We start from the raw sequence: 21,406 nt of genomic DNA, 5'->3' as shown, positions 1-21,406 counted from the left end.
TTCAATGTCAAGCGTAATACACATTCTGCTGTACTTTTGAATATATCGTAGCTAGTAAGACAAAATACTTATCGAGTTTATTATAGAAATAGAAACGCATTCCAAACGCTTATTTTAAACAAAAGTAAAAAACAAAACTGTCAAATTTATAAGCAACTTAAAATCCATAAACTTTTCAAATCTTAGAATTTAAAAATATTAATAAGCATTAACTATTAAGAAATCCAAAACATCTGTTTTTACTATCACTACTACTACTACTATTATTGTTGAAATAGTAGCTAGCCTAGGAAGAAATTAAATTCATATTGTTCACGTCACTAGTTTAAATCATCAGCATTTATTTGGAACAGTCTCGTATATTACATGTTGCTCGTTATTATAGTATATCTGCGAATTCTTAATATGACAAGAAGAACTAAAAGGCGATTATATTGTAATTAACTCATAAAAGTAAAACTCATCATATTATTTTATTTATTTTCCGCACACACATATGCACATATAAGGTGTAATAGCTATTTCTAACGACAAGACCGGCTTGACATCAATAATAGCTACGTATGTACTTTAGTTTTATTTTCAGCCGTTACATGAGGAATATAGTAGACACACTTAGAATATTAACATTCTTAAACATAATTTACAAAGAAGAGGTATTGGACAGCCGTGTTTAACATAAAAAGAAAAAAAGAATACTGAATGTTTTCTTTCCGTTCCAAAGTTTGCAGAATTACATTCATTTTGTGCATGGCACATACTGATATTGAATATCCCTCTAAAAGGAAATTCGGTGTATATTCTGAACAATTATCCAACGGCATCAATTAAACAATTACAAACATAATTAATTTATAGTGTATAATTAACAATAATTAATTTTAGGGTTCTCTTTTTGCATCAAAAGATATGGATAATTATATTAATTTATAAGTATTGCACAATTTAAACACCACACATTATTATTAGACTGATTTGCTTTTTAGATTAAATTTTAGATACTTGTACAATTTCATTACAATAAAAACAATTATTATCCCAGTTATTTTAAACTTAATGTAAGTGTAGATAACTGGAAGACTAACTGCAGTTTTTATTAGCACCGATTTAATATATTATACAGGCAGTATACATCATGAAACGAGTAATACTATCAGTACTATCATAAGAGAAAAAGCAATATCAAAAACATTTCTTTCAAAATTTCTTATAAGTACAATTAAATTTCAAATAGAATAGAGTACAGCAGAGGGATATTATGTTTACATGATTGTTAAAACGAATCAATTAATAAAGAACATGTGGCTTATGCTCACTTTAGAAACTCTCGTACAATAAAAAAAATCACAAATTTTATGTTCGCAAAAACTAAACATACTCAGTCTTCGAAAACACCTTCATTAATGATTGTCAGTTATTCGTGACTCTGAAATTCTGAACTTTATATCATATATTTCGCAGTATGTCAATTATTAAAAATAAAACAAGAATTTGTATTAATTAAGGCATACTTATGTACAAAACTAGAAATAATAAACCGTCATCTACAATGCAACATTCTTGAAGTAGATTCGTTAAAATAAAAATTTTCTTTTCTGTTGGCAGTTTACAGGTAACTATCTTTATGTTAAAAGAAGTTTTATCAAATTTAACAACACAAGTAACAGTATTTTATATTTAAAAACCCAACAAGGGAAAAGTCTGCACTTGAACAGATATCGATACATGTATGTAATTTTAGGTTCGTTTAATATAGATTATTTCAACATGTACTTTGTGTATACGTAGCAGCTATCAAATTTTAGTTTTGTATTTAAAAAGCCGACAATAGCTGATAAATACTTCTGAAATAAATATAAATTAAATATAACATTTTCTAGCAAAGGATAAGTATTTGCTGTCTTCTACTCTAAAAATTCTTTGAAAAGCATACTGTCAAAATATTTGTCTTTTCATCTATATATAGCGCTGTTGCAGCATTGCTTTGGTTTATAAGTATTTTAGTAATAGTAGCACATGATACGATCTTAAACTAAAATAAATATAAATATGTGTATAACGTTACTATAAAATCATTTGCCATAATTATACAACGTGTAATAAAATTTGAGCTCTACAGAACAAACTAATCATCGTGAACCTCCTATCCCATGATTTCAGTATTGAAGTACCAGTACAAACACCATGAATTAATTGGCACACAACCTGCATTCCCATCATAAGATATTCCCCCACTTTTTCGATTAGTTTAATTGGAGGCATATATCTCGCTATAGTTTCGTCGTCGATTCACAGGGCTAGCAAAAGCTGCAGCATTTTGAAGCCTGTCCAAAATGTTCTTTGCATATCCCCGTAATTTCGTTGCACACTTCATTCAACGTAACAAACTTATTAAGTTCAATATTTCGCACTACACTTTTAGCACGCTGCATTTTATTTGTATCTCCAGGAAGAGTTTTGGCATGTACTATAGAACTACACGACTGGGCCTTATATAAACGGCTTTTATTCAGAAATGCTGGTAATGGTAGAGACAATTTACGTTGCACTTGCAAGTACTTTCCAATTAAAGTTTTTTTCTTAGCGTCCTCTTTCAGTTCTACTGTAGGTTTAGCGGCCCTCCGGAGTTGCTTGTTATCGCCTATATGTTTTTCTTCCATGTTTGTTTTAATAGCTCCAGTTGTTAAACCGTGCCATATCCGTGCACCTAAACTACGAGCTTTAGAAGAGCTTGTAACACCCTGTGTAGTTGTAATAGTTGTCGTCAGAACAACCGACTGAATTTCTTCTTGTACTTCAGTAATTCTATTAAGAGACTGACTTTCACGTAAACGAGTTTCTCCATTTCGACGTTTTATAATTTTGTGCTTTTTCATTAAATTTGCCTCAGTTAAATTATTGGCATTCTTTCTCCCAGAATTATTATTTGAATTATTGTTGTTATTTGAAGTATTACGTGTCTTAGTTGAAGTATTCTGTGTCGTTTGAGTGATAATTGGAGGTTTAATGGAAGATGATCCTCCAGTGCTTGTTCCTGTACCAGGCTCCTGGGAGTCACTACTGTCATCATGAGAATCTCGCCTACCTTTTAAAGGTTCCTCTTTAGTAGAATTGAATTTATGCGCTCTCTTTTTACGATTTTCACTATCATCATCGCTAGCATCTGATGAGCTGCAGGACGCAGTCCTGCTTTTATGAAATTTTGAACGTCTATGTTCATATGAAACCCTTTTTTGATTTCGACTGACAATATTTCTTGATGAATGATGAAGATTACTGTCAATTCCATCTCCCTCTTCAAATATTTCGTTAAGCTGTAAGGGTGATGGTATAACAGGCGAGGTTCGTGTAGGTGAGGGCATTGTCTTAAAATTTGGGGCGAACTTCTGAGGTGGATAAGGAGAATTAGTGAGGACAGGTATCGAGATTGTTGAAGACTCGTTTAAAATACTTGTCGAAACAACATCAGGAATCTTTTTAGGCTTGTGAGGAATCGGTTGAGGGACGCTGTTACTCTTGTGCCACTTTGAGGGACTGTGTTGACTGATAACAGTTTTCTGTTGGTTATTAGTAATAGAATGAGAAAATTGCTTTACAACAGGCTTATGTATTTCGCGTTTTTTCTCTTCATTTTTGAACTCTTTTTCATTTAAGCACCCCTGAACTGTAAGATTTAACCGTCCTTCTGAACGTGAGCCACGTCTATTCAACGAACCATGGGTCTGAGAATCTTCGCGTCCAGAAAGATCTTCTTCCTCTTCATCTTCTTGTACTATACTGCACTTACGAGATCTCTAGAAGTAAAACATTAGATAGTATATAATTATCTGTTCTTTAATATTCAATTTACCTGCGGTAAATCTCCTGGAGTGCGAGGTACCGCTAGTAAGCATGGAGTACCCACAGAATTTCCATTACTTCTGTTGACGTTTTGACTAACAGATAAATTTTCTGGTCTCTTTTTGTTTATGCTAACTTGTTCTTGTCTCTTGGACCTTAATTTGCGTTCAGCCAATAGATAATATGTGGCAGTTATATGATTATACGCATTTTTATCCAAGCTCCTACAATAGATATTATAAGAACGTAATAAAACATAAATATAATAAACACACTCTTGAATTTCCTCTTTGGTGGCAATGTTTCCATTGACGATTTTTTGTACAATAAAATTATGATCCTCGTCACAGAGTTGTTCACGAGATACTAAGGGCAAAATGTCAATGTGGTCTTCCTTCTTTTGTTTTAACCATGGATGTTTAGCAATTTCTGTTAGTGTTGCTCGCTTCTCAGGATCTCGTATCAACATTCTCGAAATTAAACTACAAAAAAAATTTTGGAATTGGTCATTTTAAATATCACTTCAAGAGTTACTTACTCTTTACATTCGGTAGAAATATGTAACGGTACACTATATTTGCAGTCCATAATCATAGTAAGCGTTTCAGAATCATTTGCCTCCTGAAAAGGCGCATGGCCACAAACTAGCATATATAAAATCACCCCTAAAGACCACACGTCTAAAAAATCAAAACAAATGTGCACTCTTAATGAATAAAATTAAATATTATCTGCATACCAACAGCTGGAGCATCGTAAGAATCTCCTAAAAGTATTTCTGGAGCGGAATAAGCTAAACTTCCACAGGAAGTTTCAAGCTTTTGTCCAGGGCAGAATTTATTACTGAATCCAAAATCGGTTAACTTTACAACACCTAGATTTTCAAAAAACACAACATTCTCAGGTTTAAGGTCACGATGAACCACATGTAGACGGTGGCAATAGGAAATAGCTCTCACAATTTGACGAAAGTAATCTTTCGCTAATTGCTCCGATAGACCTGACTCGTGACGCATAATATAATCGTAGAGATCGCCACCATCACCGAGCTCGAGAATAAGATAAAGCTTAGTGGCAGTATCTATTACCTCATAGAGACGTACTACATTAGGATGTTGCACCAGCTTCATACATCGAACCTAGTTTCAAAAGAATGTAAATAATTTTTGTTATTAGAACACAATGTTACTGTAACATACCTCTTGAAATAGATGGGCTTTAGAAACATCATCAAGTTTACTTTTGTCTATAACTTTTACGGCAACTTTCTCGCCTGTGAAAACGTGTCGTGCTAATTTTACGACTGCGAAATGTCCTCTGCCCAAAGTTTCTTCGAGATCATAAAGTCCGGCAATTTTACCATCATAGACACCCGCAGAGTTGGAACGTAAGCTTAGCACACCTCCTCCTCTGCCGCCCACATTTGGACTGCGATACATTTTGACTTAAAAATAAAAACAATAATCATATAGATTATTTGTAATGAAAACAACAATCGTAAAATAAATATTCTTGTTATATTTTTGGATAATTGTATTTGCATATGCCATTTACATAAAAGTATCTATTATTCAGTTTCTTTTTAATGAACCAAGACGCCATTTACACCTATTAAATTTAATTGAACACATGTTAGATTACTGTTCACAAATAGTGAAGGGTGTGGGTTGTTCTAGTTTTAGGGAAATGCGAAGTTTAGCTCAGGATAGGAAAGAGTGGAGGTACGTGTCCAACCAGTCTTAGGACTGACGACCCTATGATGATGATGATGATGATGATGACATGTATTGGGAAGACAAATTAGTTTTTAAAACAAAGCATTGAAAACACCTGGATTTTTGAATGGTTGCTAATACGATAACGCATCACATGTTTATCTTAATCTACTGTACGTGAGAAAATGCTATTTCTTCAGTTATTATTATGTCAAATAAACAATTTAAATTATTTTCTGATAGAGTTTACTATCTTTATGTTTTGAGGTTTAAAACTCTTAGAGATTAAGTTGGACTTTAGAAGCTGACATTGTACGTAGTTTCGCGGTTTTAAGGTATTTCTATTTCGAGATCAATGTGAACATCAGTGGTTTCTTGAGAAAGTTGTTTACGTAAAAAAAGTCCTATAATTATAAAATTTCGGTATGTTAATTAAATACCTATACCTATTAACAAACCTGTTGCCATAATTGCTCAGCTACTTCCAACACTTTACGAAATCACTTCAATACTTATTTATGTTCAGCAGTACTAAGAACAATAACTTCTCTAATAAAATCGTACTTAATATTCATATTTTTTTATTCAAATTGGGATTAACTGTTAATTTTTGTACATCAATATTATTATTGTACGTACAAGGCAATGCTTAACACCTTTCAATTCTAATAACAAACCCTTGCCTCCTCAGAAGCCCCTGATATTGTTACATATTCGACTTCTGTACTTGACAGTGTGACAGTATTCTTTTTCTGCTTTTGCAACAAAATCTAGTGCACAACTTCTTGTTATAAATGTTACTTTCCCTAGAAAACCTTTTTAATGTATGTTATTTTTAGTGAAAAGAATATCATACTCCCGAGGGACTTCAAGATATTTTAGTATACACCACTATTTACATTACATCTCAACATGTAAGCACGCAAAAAATTAAGTTCCCTAGCACTAGTAAATAATTGAAAAATTGACCAAACCAGAAAAATACTAGAATGCCAAATTAAGAAAATGAATATATGAATGAAAAAGCTGAAAACAACTCTAGCTTTCCGGAAAGCAAGGCAGCATGACCGCCATTTAAGAAACCTCCATCGAAAGTATCCATATAACTACCAAGTTTGATGAGAACACTTTATGGACTACTTTCTTTACACAGGCACCTACAGGGTCTAATGCATGGACATGGAAGAAAATCACTGCACTTATCTGCGCCATGCATGATGGTACTGGGGAAATTTTAAATGCACTACGACTTGAAGAAATGGTGATTACCAGCAATTAGTAAAACAATTAGAAATGCGGACTTTTTATCACAGAATGCATACATGCATAAATGGGATACAGTGCTGATTTCTGCGACGTAATCATAGACTTGGGTGCTCTCCGGACATATGAATTTTACCTAAGCTTCCAGAGGAAAGTCTTAACATTGAATTGAGAAACATTTGAAGTCCATGCGCAAGACACTGCTGCTCCGCATGTTAAAGTTCATTTTATAGAGCATGTGTTTGATAAAAAAATCACATTTGAAGACATGTACAAAATTACAAGGCTGAATTCACTGCGGTTCTATCTGTTAGAGACGAACTGTTCAGAAACTTCACATAGAAGAAATACGGGCCTGGTGCCAATAAAAAATGGAAAAGCACGTGGTAATATTGTTCGTAATGATCCAATCCAACCAAAACGACAAAATTTCTGTGTAACAATATACGTAAACATAGTATAAGGTGTTATAAGTAATATTACCGTTTATTAACGAAAATTCTAGCACATATTTAACCTACAGTTCCATACATATATCTTTGTAGGTACCTAAAACTCACACTGGGGAAGAAAAATCCTAAGTTTATACTGTCAAATTGAAAAACTTTAAAAACAAAACTATATGGTGACCTTTGATGTAACAGGTCTATATTAAAAATAAAAACAATAATCATATAGATTATTTGTAATGAAAACAACAATCGTAAAATAAATATTCTTGTTATATTTTTGGATAATTGTATTTGCATATGCCATTTACATAAAAGTATCTATTATTCAGTTTCTTTTTAATGAACCAAGACGCCATTTACACCTATTAAATTTAATTGAACACATGTTAGATTACTGTTCACAAATAGTGAAGGGTGTGGGTTGTTCTAGTTTTAGGGAAATGCGAAGTTTAGCTCAGGATAGGAAAGAGTGGAGGTACGTGTCCAACCAGTCTTAGGACTGACGACCCTATGATGATGATGATGATGATGACATGTATTGGGAAGACAAATTAGTTTTTAAAACAAAGCATTGAAAACACCTGGATTTTTGAATGGTTGCTAATACGATAACGCATCACATGTTTATCTTAATCTACTGTACGTGAGAAAATGCTATTTCTTCAGTTATTATTATGTCAAATAAACAATTTAAATTATTTTCTGATAGAGTTTACTATCTTTATGTTTTGAGGTTTAAAACTCTTAGAGATTAAGTTGGACTTTAGAAGCTGACATTGTACGTAGTTTCGCGGTTTTAAGGTATTTCTATTTCGAGATCAATGTGAACATCAGTGGTTTCTTGAGAAAGTTGTTTACGTAAAAAAAGTCCTATAATTATAAAATTTCGGTATGTTAATTAAATACCTATACCTATTAACAAACCTGTTGCCATAATTGCTCAGCTACTTCCAACACTTTACGAAATCACTTCAATACTTATTTATGTTCAGCAGTACTAAGAACAATAACTTCTCTAATAAAATCGTACTTAATATTCATATTTTTTTATTCAAATTGGGATTAACTGTTAATTTTTGTACATCAATATTATTATTGTACGTACAAGGCAATGCTTAACACCTTTCAATTCTAATAACAAACCCTTGCCTCCTCAGAAGCCCCTGATATTGTTACATATTCGACTTCTGTACTTGACAGTGTGACAGTATTCTTTTTCTGCTTTTGCAACAAAATCTAGTGCACAACTTCTTGTTATAAATGTTACTTTCCCTAGAAAACCTTTTTAATGTATGTTATTTTTAGTGAAAAGAATATCATACTCCCGAGGGACTTCAAGATATTTTAGTATACACCACTATTTACATTACATCTCAACATGTAAGCACGCAAAAAATTAAGTTCCCTAGCACTAGTAAATAATTGAAAAATTGACCAAACCAGAAAAATACTAGAATGCCAAATTAAGAAAATGAATATATGAATGAAAAAGCTGAAAACAACTCTAGCTTTCCGGAAAGCAAGGCAGCATGACCGCCATTTAAGAAACCTCCATCGAAAGTATCCATATAACTACCAAGTTTGATGAGAACACTTTATGGACTACTTTCTTTACACAGGCACCTACAGGGTCTAATGCATGGACATGGAAGAAAATCACTGCACTTATCTGCGCCATGCATGATGGTACTGGGGAAATTTTAAATGCACTACGACTTGAAGAAATGGTGATTACCAGCAATTAGTAAAACAATTAGAAATGCGGACTTTTTATCACAGAATGCATACATGCATAAATGGGATACAGTGCTGATTTCTGCGACGTAATCATAGACTTGGGTGCTCTCCGGACATATGAATTTTACCTAAGCTTCCAGAGGAAAGTCTTAACATTGAATTGAGAAACATTTGAAGTCCATGCGCAAGACACTGCTGCTCCGCATGTTAAAGTTCATTTTATAGAGCATGTGTTTGATAAAAAAATCACATTTGAAGACATGTACAAAATTACAAGGCTGAATTCACTGCGGTTCTATCTGTTAGAGACGAACTGTTCAGAAACTTCACATAGAAGAAATACGGGCCTGGTGCCAATAAAAAATGGAAAAGCACGTGGTAATATTGTTCGTAATGATCCAATCCAACCAAAACGACAAAATTTCTGTGTAACAATATACGTAAACATAGTATAAGGTGTTATAAGTAATATTACCGTTTATTAACGAAAATTCTAGCACATATTTAACCTACAGTTCCATACATATATCTTTGTAGGTACCTAAAACTCACACTGGGGAAGAAAAATCCTAAGTTTATACTGTCAAATTGAAAAACTTTAAAAACAAAACTATATGGTGACCTTTGATGTAACAGGTCTATATTAAAAATAAAAATAGTTGTATTTGAGAAAGTGAACTAAAAAATTAAATAGTTAATTCAGCAACGTAAAAAAATGAAACTACGTTTCAATGTAGTGTTACGCAATTAAAATACTTTTACAGAAAATAGAAAAGCACATCCGATTAACACATAAAACCGAACCAATATTCCAAATATGAAAACAATTGTTCCAAAAACCAGTCGTGTAAAACAACTAAAAAGTAAGTAGAAAGCACACATTTAGTCAACGCAATGGAAACAAGAGATGTCCTGTGCTCATCACATATAAGTTAATTGACAATGTACTTAAGCACAGTTTGTTAATATTTCTGTCTTTATTTCAAATACAGAAATAGTTGTGGACATATTTGTTTAACAACAAACTACTATTATAAAATATAATAGAAAATTGTAACGTTTTGGTGTAAAAAAAAATGTCCCTTTCATGTAACGATACACATAATAGACCAATTGACAACCGAAAGTCTAAGCTTCTAGCGCAAGTAGATTGGTTTCTATCCTACACGTTCCATTCAATTTTTGTCCCTTTCAAGCCACCTCACTAGCTGGATATTAATTTTTTGTTAAATATTACAAAAATACCATTTACGATGTGACGGTCATAATCATCATAAGATCGTCTGTCCTAATACTGGTCAGACACACACCTCCACTCTTTCGTATCGTGAGCTAATCTTCACATTTCTCTAAAACTAGAACAACCTACATCCTTTGCTATTTGTTTTAAACAGTAATCTAATCGAGATCTACCTCTACCCCTCCTAACTCCCGTTTCTGCCTCTAATACGTTTCTGACTAGACCTTCATACCCGAGGTGTCCTACCAACCCATCTAGCCTATTTCTTATTGACTTCCATAGAGTCCTTTGTTCTCCTATTCTTTCTAATATCTCTTCATTTCTAACCTTCTCTATGCACGGTATCCTCATCATTCGTCTGTAACACCATATTTCGAACGCTTCTAACATTTTCTTTTCCGCAGTCTTGTCTTGTCCCATTTAACATTGTCAAAAGCTTTCTCTAAATCTACAAATCCTATGTACGCACTTTTTCTGTTTTTATCGTTTTCCCTATTGTTTCCCGTAAAGCTAGAATGTCCTCCCGCGTTTCTCTATTTCTTCTAAACTCAAATTGATCTTCCCCTACTAGTTCTTCCGACTTTTTTTCCATTCTCCTCTGTATGATTTTAGTTAAGATTTCTGACGCATGGGAAATTAGGATAATTGTTCTAAATGTCTCACACCTATCCACGCCTCTTTTTTTTTTTGGTATGGTTACTACCACGTTCCGTTTATAATCCTCTGAAACTTTTCCCGTCTCGTAAATGTGAGGATAACGATACGAAAATTCATTGGGATATAGAAAGCCGTAAATTGCGCATAAAATAATTGAAAAAAACTAATATTATTACGTAAAATATAATTTTCCAAGAAGTGAAACAATAAAAAGATGCAACAGGACAGCTACCACAGAATAACAGAGTTCGAAAATCACCTTTAATGGACATATTGTACATACTTTCAGGGTATCAACAGCAATCTCTGAATGCCACAGAAAGGCAGAACAATCAAGTTACTATAAAAGTAAATAAACATGATATCACGAGCCTCATTTAACGTAACCATTATGCCTTTTTTCCAGTAGTTAGAACCAAAATGGAGGTCGAGTAAACTCACCTCTTTGAAGATGGCATAGCAAAATTAGCAGGCAAAAATATAAACCATCGGATAATTAGCCGTAAATTAGTCTCAAATTATCTGTGAAAGCGAAAAATAAGCCTCGACCCGGGAAACTAGAAAACCAGTTTACATACTAACTTTAAATGGGGTCAGCTTACCATACGTGTCAAATCAGTTGGGAAAATCCTAATCGGTTAAAAACCGGGCTCTTAATTAGCCGTTAGCGATGTAAACTACTAATCAGAAAGTTAAATAACGTCATTTTTCGATCTAGACGTCCGACAACAGCTATAATATTGAACAAAATTATAATAGGCTAAATCGCTTTCGGATTTTCCGGTTCGAGGCTCATTTTTTGCCTTTACGGCTAATTTGGGAAACATTTCAAGCCCGATTTAGAATACCCAGTATAATCCCACTCGGTATTAGAGCGGTTATTGGACCTTCAAAATCGAAAAATCGCGCCATTTTGTATAAAATCGATATTAATTACAAACTCAACCTAACTAAACCATAACCTAACCTAACCTGATTTAACATAAGAAAAATGTATTGACGTTACTTTTTCGAGTAAAAAATGGCGCCATGTGTTCAAGAATAATAATCCCATTTGCAACACCGTTTAGAAACTTTAGGTTACCGAGGATAAGTAAGTATATCAATAAAAGTAATATGAAAAGTAAGCACAATGGTGTTCATACAGGTAGGTAAACCTACAATTTGCAAATCTATGTTCCTTTATCATACATTGCAATTAGCATACATCTAATCCTTTGGTCAATAATGCAGCTAAATATAGTTTGACAGCTAAATTCTTTTTTAATTTGGTCAAAATTTTATAGGTATATTTCCTTCATCATCTGAACGTTATGAAGGGACGTAATGTACCTTACTTGAAATTGAAACCAAGTAGCCACACAAAAATAGAAATCATTTATGAATAAATTAATGCCCTACTGTCATTACAAAAAAAAACTGGGCAATGCGCATAATGCACTCATGGAGAACGCAGCCTTGATGATTTCAGAAGAAGTTAACATTCCTCCATTATTCGCAGAGACAAACCGCAAAAAAAGAAAAGACGATTTAACAAACAAATTTGAAGTCGTCAGTGTTCTGTTGAAATCCCCAGACGCAGATCGCGATTTCGATATTATTGGATCTCATCACCTGTTTGAATGTGTTTGTTGTATTCTGTTGGCGATGTATATGGCGGTATCCCGCCGAAGGCTCTTTTGGTTAATTTTCTTCGAATTAATAGACTGCTTTTCTTAATTGCACTTTATTTACACTATTTACAATTTATTTCTTGATTTGATATATAAATTGATTTGAATATAAATTGATTGATTGAAGTCGAATTGTAATTGTTGTATAGTTTGATTTTGTTTGAATTTGGTTTTGTTTTAATTTGAATTTGGTTTTAACTTGTAATTGAATATAATGAATAATAATCAATCTCTATCTTGGTCCAGGACTTAAATAGTCTACACCAAAATAGGACACGCCTCTTAGTAACAGACCCCTTGGTCAACGCTACTTTTGTTGCTATGCACCCTTCAGGTACCCAGAGAAAGTCCGGCGTGACGTAGTTGGGGACTCGGACTTTCCCAACATTTGGTACCTACCTGAAGGGTATAATAAAGAGGCCCAAAGCTGTTTGCAACACAAAATTTGAAGTTATATAGAATTACAAGTAATAGATATGATATACAGTTATACAAAAAAAATACAAACTAAAATAACTATAAAAAATATAAACAAATATGAACACATCGACACCGAACATCACCGCCTCGCAGACAGTTTCCACAGAACACATAAAGAATATTCTTAAATTTTAACAACGCAATTTAAATAATTTTGCAAATAGTAGTGTACACTTTTGTCTAGCTCTCGCTCGATGATCGGTGAAGAAATGAGATACGCAGGCAAATATGATTGAATTTGGAATTACGCTACAGCGCATCCTAATAAAGGGAAGCGGAATATCTCTAACTTCTTGAAACGAATAGTACCAATCTTTACCTGCTGTCTTTACAGCGCATTTTATAAAATACCACAAATGACGCGGTAAACGCCATCTGTAGTACAATGCTATATTTAGTGGAATTCATCATGTTCAAGGTCCATTTAAATAGAAAAGGCGACTTGATTATAAGGTGCAAGATAAGCTTTCACGTAATTCCAAAAATTAGTTTATTTGACTGTTTCTGATACCAACTGTAAAATAAAAACGATGAATTATATATTCAAATATACTATGCCGAATCTAGTAAATGCGTTGGGGTGATGCTGACATAACCTGCACCTGTGGCCAGTGATGGACACACTTTCTTCAAATGTCTAAATAATATTAATTATGAAATAATTCATGGAGAATCGTTAACACCATGAAAGCTATAATAAGATATCCAATCTTTATATGTGATAGAAATACAAAAAAATTCGTAAAATAGATCGCCTGTTTGTATTGATTGTCTGTTTTTGCAGTGACCATAGCAACGTTAATAATGCACATTATACCCTTCATTTCATTGGATTTTTAGTGTCAATCTATTAAACATGTAAAGCCGTTATTAAGTTATTATTATGACTATGTAAGAATTAGATTAATGATTATAAAATACAAGAAAATACATAACAGCGCTGTCTTTCCCATCGTAATCTTTTGATCATTATCATATCCGTCAAAAAAGAAATTAGTAAAAATAAACAAATTAAAAAAAGTAGTCACGCGCGAATAGTACACGAACCGTTGGTATACGAGCCGTATGTCCTGCAACAGAACCAGCTTCGCTTACTGAAAGCAATTTTGTACAACAGTACTGTACTGCTATGTTTAAACGTTTAGATAGATCATGGACAAAACATCTTTCTAAAATGAGACAAACCACCGTACACCAAAGGCTTAGGGAAGGTTATGGTATGGGGATCGCCATGATTAAAATGTAAATGCTATGCACCATCAACAACAATAACCGTCTGTCCAAATTTGGACGGATTCAGTTGATATAATATAAAACAATCTAAAATCTAGGTCATCTCATAAATTTCCTAAAGGAATGGTTCTATCTAACTCAATATTTCAGTGAACTAGGACAACCTAGGAGCCATACCTACCTATTCCTGTGTTTCTATAACATGTGTAATATATATTTTTTTAACACTGTACATATGCAATACTTATAATAAAATTAAAAAGCATTTATCAATACTTTTAGCTGCACAACATTCCCAGGTTTTGACTCGACTAAAAAATATTTGTTGCTCCAAATTAATTATTTCAGTAACAACAATATCTATTCCTATTGCAATTAAATGCTAATTATGTGGCGTTATGTGTGGAATGTGTGCAAATGTAAGCAAGTGCCTATAATGTATGTATCAATGTATTGAACAGGTACTTTTTAAGTGCACGTGCACCTATACGCACACAGATGTGTTGTGTCCGTAGAAAGCAATAATAATAGTAATAAAGCGACAACTACCCGTTGATGTTTTTTCATAAGGATCATTAAAATATCTAATGAACGAAGTATCTGTAGAGGATACTATAGTAATAGTACACTATAATGTACATGCAATTAACAATATTAAAAACGTGAGCAATAACACACATACTTACGAAAATTAGATGCACACATTCGTAAATAACCTGTTTCAGGTGTAAGATTTGTTAAGTTCAATAGAATTACTATCTTCGCAAGCGATTTTTCATGCCATAATAACTATGCCTACATACCTACTAAATATTTGAGTGCATGTTGTAAATCTCTTTCAAATTTCTATTTACATAAACTGATAATTTTTAGGTAGGTACCTAATCTAAAAAGCAACTTACTGTTGTTTCTTGGAAGTGAAGAGGTCAAAAAGATAAGAGGATTGCGTCCTCTTCAATTATCTTCATTAGAGCATTGTAGTAAAGTTATTTTAAACATCAAGGAGCTTATTAGTTTAAGAAATTGATGGAACACTTGCAATTTAAAATCACTAATCACTTCACCAACTGACAGATCTTGACAGTTAATTGTACATAAGTACGTCGTGCTTACACTACGACGAAAGTACTTACACTTCCGCCCCAACTTCACTAACCAATTTTCTTTTACTAGAATCTCTTGTACGTTCGTTTTACATTTAAACCACATATGAACAGGCTTTTACAATTAGAATATTTTACATAGATTATTTACGTGGTTTATAGGTAATTTGCTTATAATTTGTTAGTCAACGATTCATACGCAAGCCACCTAGCGGTATAGCCTAAAAGCGAGTATTGATTTATGTGTCATTTAATAAACTAACAGAAGTTACTGTTTTGCTTAATACACAGTTACACTGGTAGGTACCTACAGTATCTTTCGTAAAGTAGCATTTTTCAACTGAACTTTCAGGTCATCTATGTTTCAGGTCATACGTAATGATATATATGTATACCTAGACGTTAAACTCCCGCTCTTTTATATTTTCGTCAGCATTTTCAAAGAGGACGCTAGCAGTACTGCCCGCTACTACAATGCGAAGTGACATCTTAAGGAACCGTAACAGTGATTTAAACAAATTCTTTTCGAACTAGGCAACCTCTTTTACAAAATACGTCAAAATAAAAACGGTACCATTATTGAAGCAATGGCTTCTTTTGGTCATTTACCTGCTTATGAATTAATTATACGTCGTTATATCGTTACATGAATTTCTTTGATCAAGATGTAACCACCGCACGAACTAGCTAAAGAAATAAATTGGTGGCAATATTTTTGCCTAACGAAAAATCAGCACAAATTCTAGCTTGCGCCACATTCTAACACTTTTATTTTATTAAGATTATAATCAATGAAGTTGATAGCTTCATGTCCATAAATATCTTTAATTTGGGTTTCTTAAAAAATATTGATTTGAAAACTGTTATGTATAAATTAGTGAAGAAATGATTACCTTTTTTACGCACAAAGTATCTTTCTCGCATATTATACAATTTTCCTAAATATTTAATGCGAAATATATGCGTATAAACAAGTAAATGAGCAATTATTCAGCAGGTTGGTAGGTCGCAAAAGTTGGTCGATATCTCAATGATGTAGGTACGAAGCGCTTCTTATAAATTAACTTTTGTTTTATTAAATAAAAAAACGTTTCTCATCTGCCTAAAAATTAGTGATACGAGACCGCACCGATTCTATTGCACGTCTCATATCGTCATTGAAATAATTATTCTACATTCCTTATCAAGTAATATCATTTATTAACACGTGAAACTTCATACAGATTTAATTAAAAATAAATAAATAAAAAACAACGCTAAAACAATGTTTTATTATTTTTCCGTTCAATTTTTTATAGTATCTTATTTGTTAATAAATATTATTTGATAAGAAAAAATTGAATAATTATATATACGGCAGAGAAAAACGGAATGAGGCACAGAGAGAAGGCGTGCAATGGAACTCGCACGCCAATGTAACGTGCCGCGCTGGATAAATTAATTTTTTTCAATCAATAATTAGTAATAATTTCTCCATCAATTAAAATTACGTTTTTATTAGAAAATTTGATGTAAAACACGATAGTTATACTATTTTAAAAACAAGGTGGGGGCAATTCTTTAAAACCGATTTAAATAAAAGTAAAACTAAAATAGTAGTATGCAAGGGATGAAAAAGTAGGGAAAGAGCGAATATAAAGATAAGAGACGAAAAATTAGAAGAAGTGACTGATTTTAGATATCTAGGAAGTCAGGACGGAAGGAGTAATAGTAAGGTGACCATACGTCCCGGATTGGCCGGGATACTCTCGGATTGCCACCTCGCGTCCCGGATTTTTCTAGAAGCAATATTTGTCCCGGATTCAGGTTTTTTGTCCCGGATTGTCCCGAATTTTTGAAAAGGTTCTTATTTTCAATATTTATTTTAAATATATTTCAACTAGAATTATTTTTACAAAATTTGAACCGAAAAAATTGTGCATATCAAAATACGCGGCACGCTTTAAACCACTTGAAGCATACAGTGAACTCTCGATTCAGCGAATCCCCTTGCACCTAACGTTCAGAGACACGATGTGTAGCGTAGGCGCTGGAAACCCGTGCTTCGTTACACATTGTGTATCTGAGCGTTAGGTGGAAGGAGAAACGCACAATCGTTGTAGTTGGACAATATGGAGAGATCTCCTTAGCCGTCAGGTTTTTTTCAGCTTAAGTTTGTCAGTTTAAGGTTAAGTTAATATTCAGTTTGTGATTTTTATTTGCTTTTGTTGTAAGGCAAGNTTAGGCATGAAGGTCTAGTCAGAGACATATTAGAGGCAGAAACAGGAGTTAGGAGGGGTAGAGGTAGACCTAGGTTAGATTACTGTTCGCAAATTGTTAAGGATGTGGGTTGTTCTAGTTTTAGGGAAATGCGAAGATTAGCTCAGGATAGGAAAGAGTGGAGGTACGTGTCTAACCAGTCTTTGGACTGACGACCTTATGATGATGATGATGAAACAGTCTTTTTAGTTAAAATGAAAAAAGTTTGTAGTTCAAATAGAGCCGGAGTTGAATTTTTGAAACGCCAAAAATCACCAAATCCTTAAATTTTCAATCACTTCTACTTCCCAAAGTATTAAAAAAATGTCAACGAACACAATTCTCTTCTTTTTTTGGTATAAAACCCGTAAATAATAAATTTTCCGCCAAATCGAAAATGCGTCGGTCAATTTTTGTCCAAATTAGTTTAAAAAAATGTCCCATATAATAGGTTAAACACACAATATGTGCTGTTATTTTTTTAGACAGGTATAACGAAGCAAAAGGTAGTAGTTGCTTAATGGCACCTAATAAATCACCATAATCCGAGCCACATTGGTTGCCTATCATTATTTTTCTGGGTCAAGCAGTTCCTTCATCATCATATCATCATAAGGTCGTCAGTCCTAAGACTAGTTGGATACGCACCTCCACTCTTTTCAATCCTGCGCTAATCTTCGAATTTTTCACATTAAGGGAGTACTTTCACTCTTTAACTTTCAGTGCGTTAGTCATTCTAACAATAGCTACCCCGAAGAGCTCCGCACTCTTAGAGGGACTATCTCTTGCGGAAGCCTTAATCCTAGCGAGCGAGCTGCAGTCGAAGCTCGCTACATTAAACTACTTGTGTGAGGACACTGTGTCCGGCGCTTCTTCCATTCCTTTCCACGTTCTCTCCGAACAAGGACCATCGTCTATTACCGCTTCACTCAAACCGGGAAGTGTCGCAACAAACGCCAGAGACGAACACCCTTCCTATCATCGTCTTCGTCAATGTCCACTGACACTGAGTTGGAAACGGAGCAACCGAGTCAAGGCTCTAAAGCTCCTCCTCGAACGATTAACATGCAAGATTCGATCAGAGTCTACCCCAACTCCGTGGACGATTTTCATCGCCTATCGTTGCACCTCGACGAATCCAAGGTTAAGTTCTTAAGCAACCAATTTCAACAAGATAGAGACCTTCATGTCGTCCTCCATGGAGTCTACGAAGCTATCTCCACGGACGATATACAGTCTAAACTTGTTAATAAAGGCTTCGCTATCCTGCATCACCGAAATTCTCATATCGCAGAAAGTCAAATTTTTCGTCCCAAACTTCATATCCTACAGAAGGGACTGTGAAAACTCCCGAGGCGGTGGCATAACCATTCTCGTCAGCAACTCCTTAAAACACAAGCTCATCTCTTTGGCCACAAATTCATTGAAAGCAGTTGGCATTGAAGTCTCGCTAACTTTCGGCCCCTGTAGCAAAAACACCGTGATCCCACACACTGCGTTAAACTAAACTCCCTACAGCGAAAACTTAAAACTCGCCTAACCGAATTTCGTAGCGCCACCTTCGACTACGAGGGTGGATTGATAAGTTTCCGGCCTAACCAAGAGATGACGCCACTAGGCCTACCTTGAGGTGACATTCTATAGTACCATCCTTGGATAGCTTGTAGCTATAGTTTCAGCCCGATCTCCTTGCTAGTGTAGGTTTGACAGCACGCTGAACAAGACGCCTCTGTGGTTTTCGTAAAAATGGAAAAGCAGGAAAATCGTGCTGTCATCAAATACTTTTATTTGAAGGGGTTAACGCCGAAGGAAATTAAAAAAGAGATGGACTCAACACTGGGGACATCCTCCCCGTCATATTCAACCGTTAAGCAGTGGGTTTCCGAGTTTAAAAAGGGTCGTGTGAGCACCTCTGATGGGCCTCGCTCAGGACGCCCCGTTGAGGTCACAACTCCAGATATGATCGAAAAAATTCATCAAATAGTGCTGGGAGACCGCAGATTGAAAGTGCGTGAGATAGCTGACACCTGTAAGATGTCATATGAACGTGTGCAACATATTTTGCACCAACATTTGCATATGGAAAAGCTCTGTGCAAGATGGGTGCCGCGTTTGCTAACAGTCGACCAAAAATTGATTCGAAAAAACATTTCTACCGCAAATTTGTCATTGTATAAGCGTAATCCAAGCGAATTTTTGCGTCGATTCGTAACCGTTGACGAAACGTGGGTCCACCACTACACTCCTGAAACCAAAGAACAGTCTAAACAGTGGATTGGACCAGGGGAACCAACTCCAAAGAAGGCAAAAACAATTTTTTCGGCGAACAAGGTTATGGCTACTGTTTTTTGGGATGCAAGAGGTATTATATACATTGATTACCTTGCAAAGGGTAATACTATCACTGGTCAATACTACGCAGACTTATTGCAACGTTTGAGCCACGAGGTGAAAATTAAACGACCTCATCTGGCGAAGAAAAAAATCTTGTTTCATCACGATAACGCACCAGCGCACACGTCAATCGTTGCGACGGCTAAAATCAACGATCTAAAGTTTGAATTGATGCCGCACCCTCCTTACTCTCCAGACCTAGCCCCGAGTGACTATTTTCTGTTCCCTAATCTCAAAAAATGGCTTGGCGGTAAGAGATTTGCGGACAATGAAGAAGTAATCGAAGCTGTAAATGGTTATTTTGAGGAGCTTGACGAATCAGTCTATAGAGATGGCATTAATAGACTGGAACACCGCTATGAGAAATGTATCAGCCTTGGAGGAGATTATGTTGAGAAATAAAAAAAAAAAATTTTAAAAACCTTGTTTTTCTTGGTCAGGCCGGAAACTTATCAATCCACCCTCGTATTATATCGCTCAGGTCGAAACACATCCCAAAAGTACTTGAAAAGTTATCCGCTCTCTTCGAAACAGAGCCCCACACCTCCCGCAGCTAAAAGAGAACGTCTACGTATTCACTTCAAATGAGGAAAAAATTGCAATCTTCGCAGACTCTCTCTGTCTCCAGTGCTCCCCACTTCCCAGCCCTGTTGACCTTGCCGACTTTCACGAGCGAACCAACATCGCCTCCCAAAACTCCATTCCAACTGTTTCTGACCTTAAACACACATCCCCCCTTGAAATATTCCTCACCATCCGATTTCTGAAAAAGAGAAAATCCCTCGGCACGGACGGTATTCCCAACAGTGTCCTACAAGTTCTGCCTTCAAAACACTTAACCGCAGTCTGCCACATCACAAACGCTATTATACGGCTCCACCATTTCGCTCCGGTCTAGAAAGAAGCCACTGTCAACTGTCTCCCCAAAAAAGGGAAGCCCCCCAGCTCTTCCTCAAGCTACAGGCCCATTAGCCTCAGTTCGCTGAGCAAACTAGTTAAATCTCGACACTTGTCGACTTCGTTTCAGAAGGCCCTGCCACCTTTTACTCTGAGCTGCTTCACTTCCGCTCATTCCTAGTTTCGCTTTTTCATCCGAAGTGGATCATCGATTCCCATTTCTACCCAATGCTTCCTTCCTATACCCATTCTCGTTCCCGCTCCCAACCTCTTCCCACTTTTTTCTGGGATGTATAACCTACGGGTTGATCTCCCTACTCGAGGAGGGATTTTAGTCGGTAGACGCTTCGGTGAATCCGACACTGCCCCCATTTAGAGAGTATCTTTTGAAGATTTCCCTTCCTCGAGGAAGACGTATAGTTTACGTTGTTTATGGATAGCCGATCTGACTAGCTGTTAAACCTGTAACCTAAACTAGGTTGCG

The 21,406-nt window shown here is 35.0% G+C and overlaps 1 protein-coding gene across 3 annotated transcripts; it reads right to left on the bottom strand.

Moving 5' to 3' along the window:
- Window positions 1–452: 452 nt before the first annotated feature.
- On the bottom strand, window positions 453–15,613 carry LOC108737542 (SNF-related serine/threonine-protein kinase). Of its 3 annotated transcripts, none has more exons than XM_018470431.2 (7): window positions 15,193–15,613; window positions 5,040–5,284; window positions 4,580–4,979; window positions 4,379–4,520; window positions 4,116–4,322; window positions 3,851–4,064; window positions 453–3,794 (listed from the first exon to the last, which is right to left on the bottom strand). In XM_018470431.2, the coding sequence occupies exons 2-7, from the start codon at window positions 5,277–5,279 to the stop codon at window positions 2,298–2,300; spliced, it is 2,700 nt and encodes an 899-aa protein (XP_018325933.1). In that variant the 5' UTR covers window positions 5,280–5,284; window positions 15,193–15,613; the 3' UTR covers window positions 453–2,297. The 3 variants fall into 3 exon arrangements, with proteins under 3 accessions (XP_018325933.1, XP_018325931.1, XP_018325932.1); XM_018470429.2 differs by lacking the exon at window positions 15,193–15,613 and adding an exon at window positions 14,977–15,047; XM_018470430.2 differs by lacking the exon at window positions 15,193–15,613 and adding an exon at window positions 6,014–6,631.
- Window positions 15,614–21,406: the final 5,793 nt, after the last annotated feature.

This window comes from Agrilus planipennis, unplaced genomic scaffold, assembly GCF_000699045.2.
Source record: "Agrilus planipennis isolate EAB-ADULT unplaced genomic scaffold, Apla_2.0 scaffold139, whole genome shotgun sequence".
Classification (NCBI taxonomy): Eukaryota; Metazoa; Arthropoda; class Insecta; order Coleoptera; family Buprestidae; genus Agrilus; species Agrilus planipennis.
This window is presented reverse-complemented; position numbering and strand designations above follow the sequence as displayed.

Bases quoted from the DNA above. Each gene is read 5' to 3' on its own strand.
- LOC108737542 (XM_018470429.2), bottom strand. The intron at 4,980-5,039 runs GTATGTTACAGT...TTTTGAAACTAG, and splicing joins AAGCCCATCTATTTCAAGAG to GTTCGATGTATGAAGCTGGT. The intron at 4,521-4,579 runs GTATGCAGATAA...TTGATTTTTTAG, and splicing joins TTACGATGCTCCAGCTGTTG to ACGTGTGGTCTTTAGGGGTG.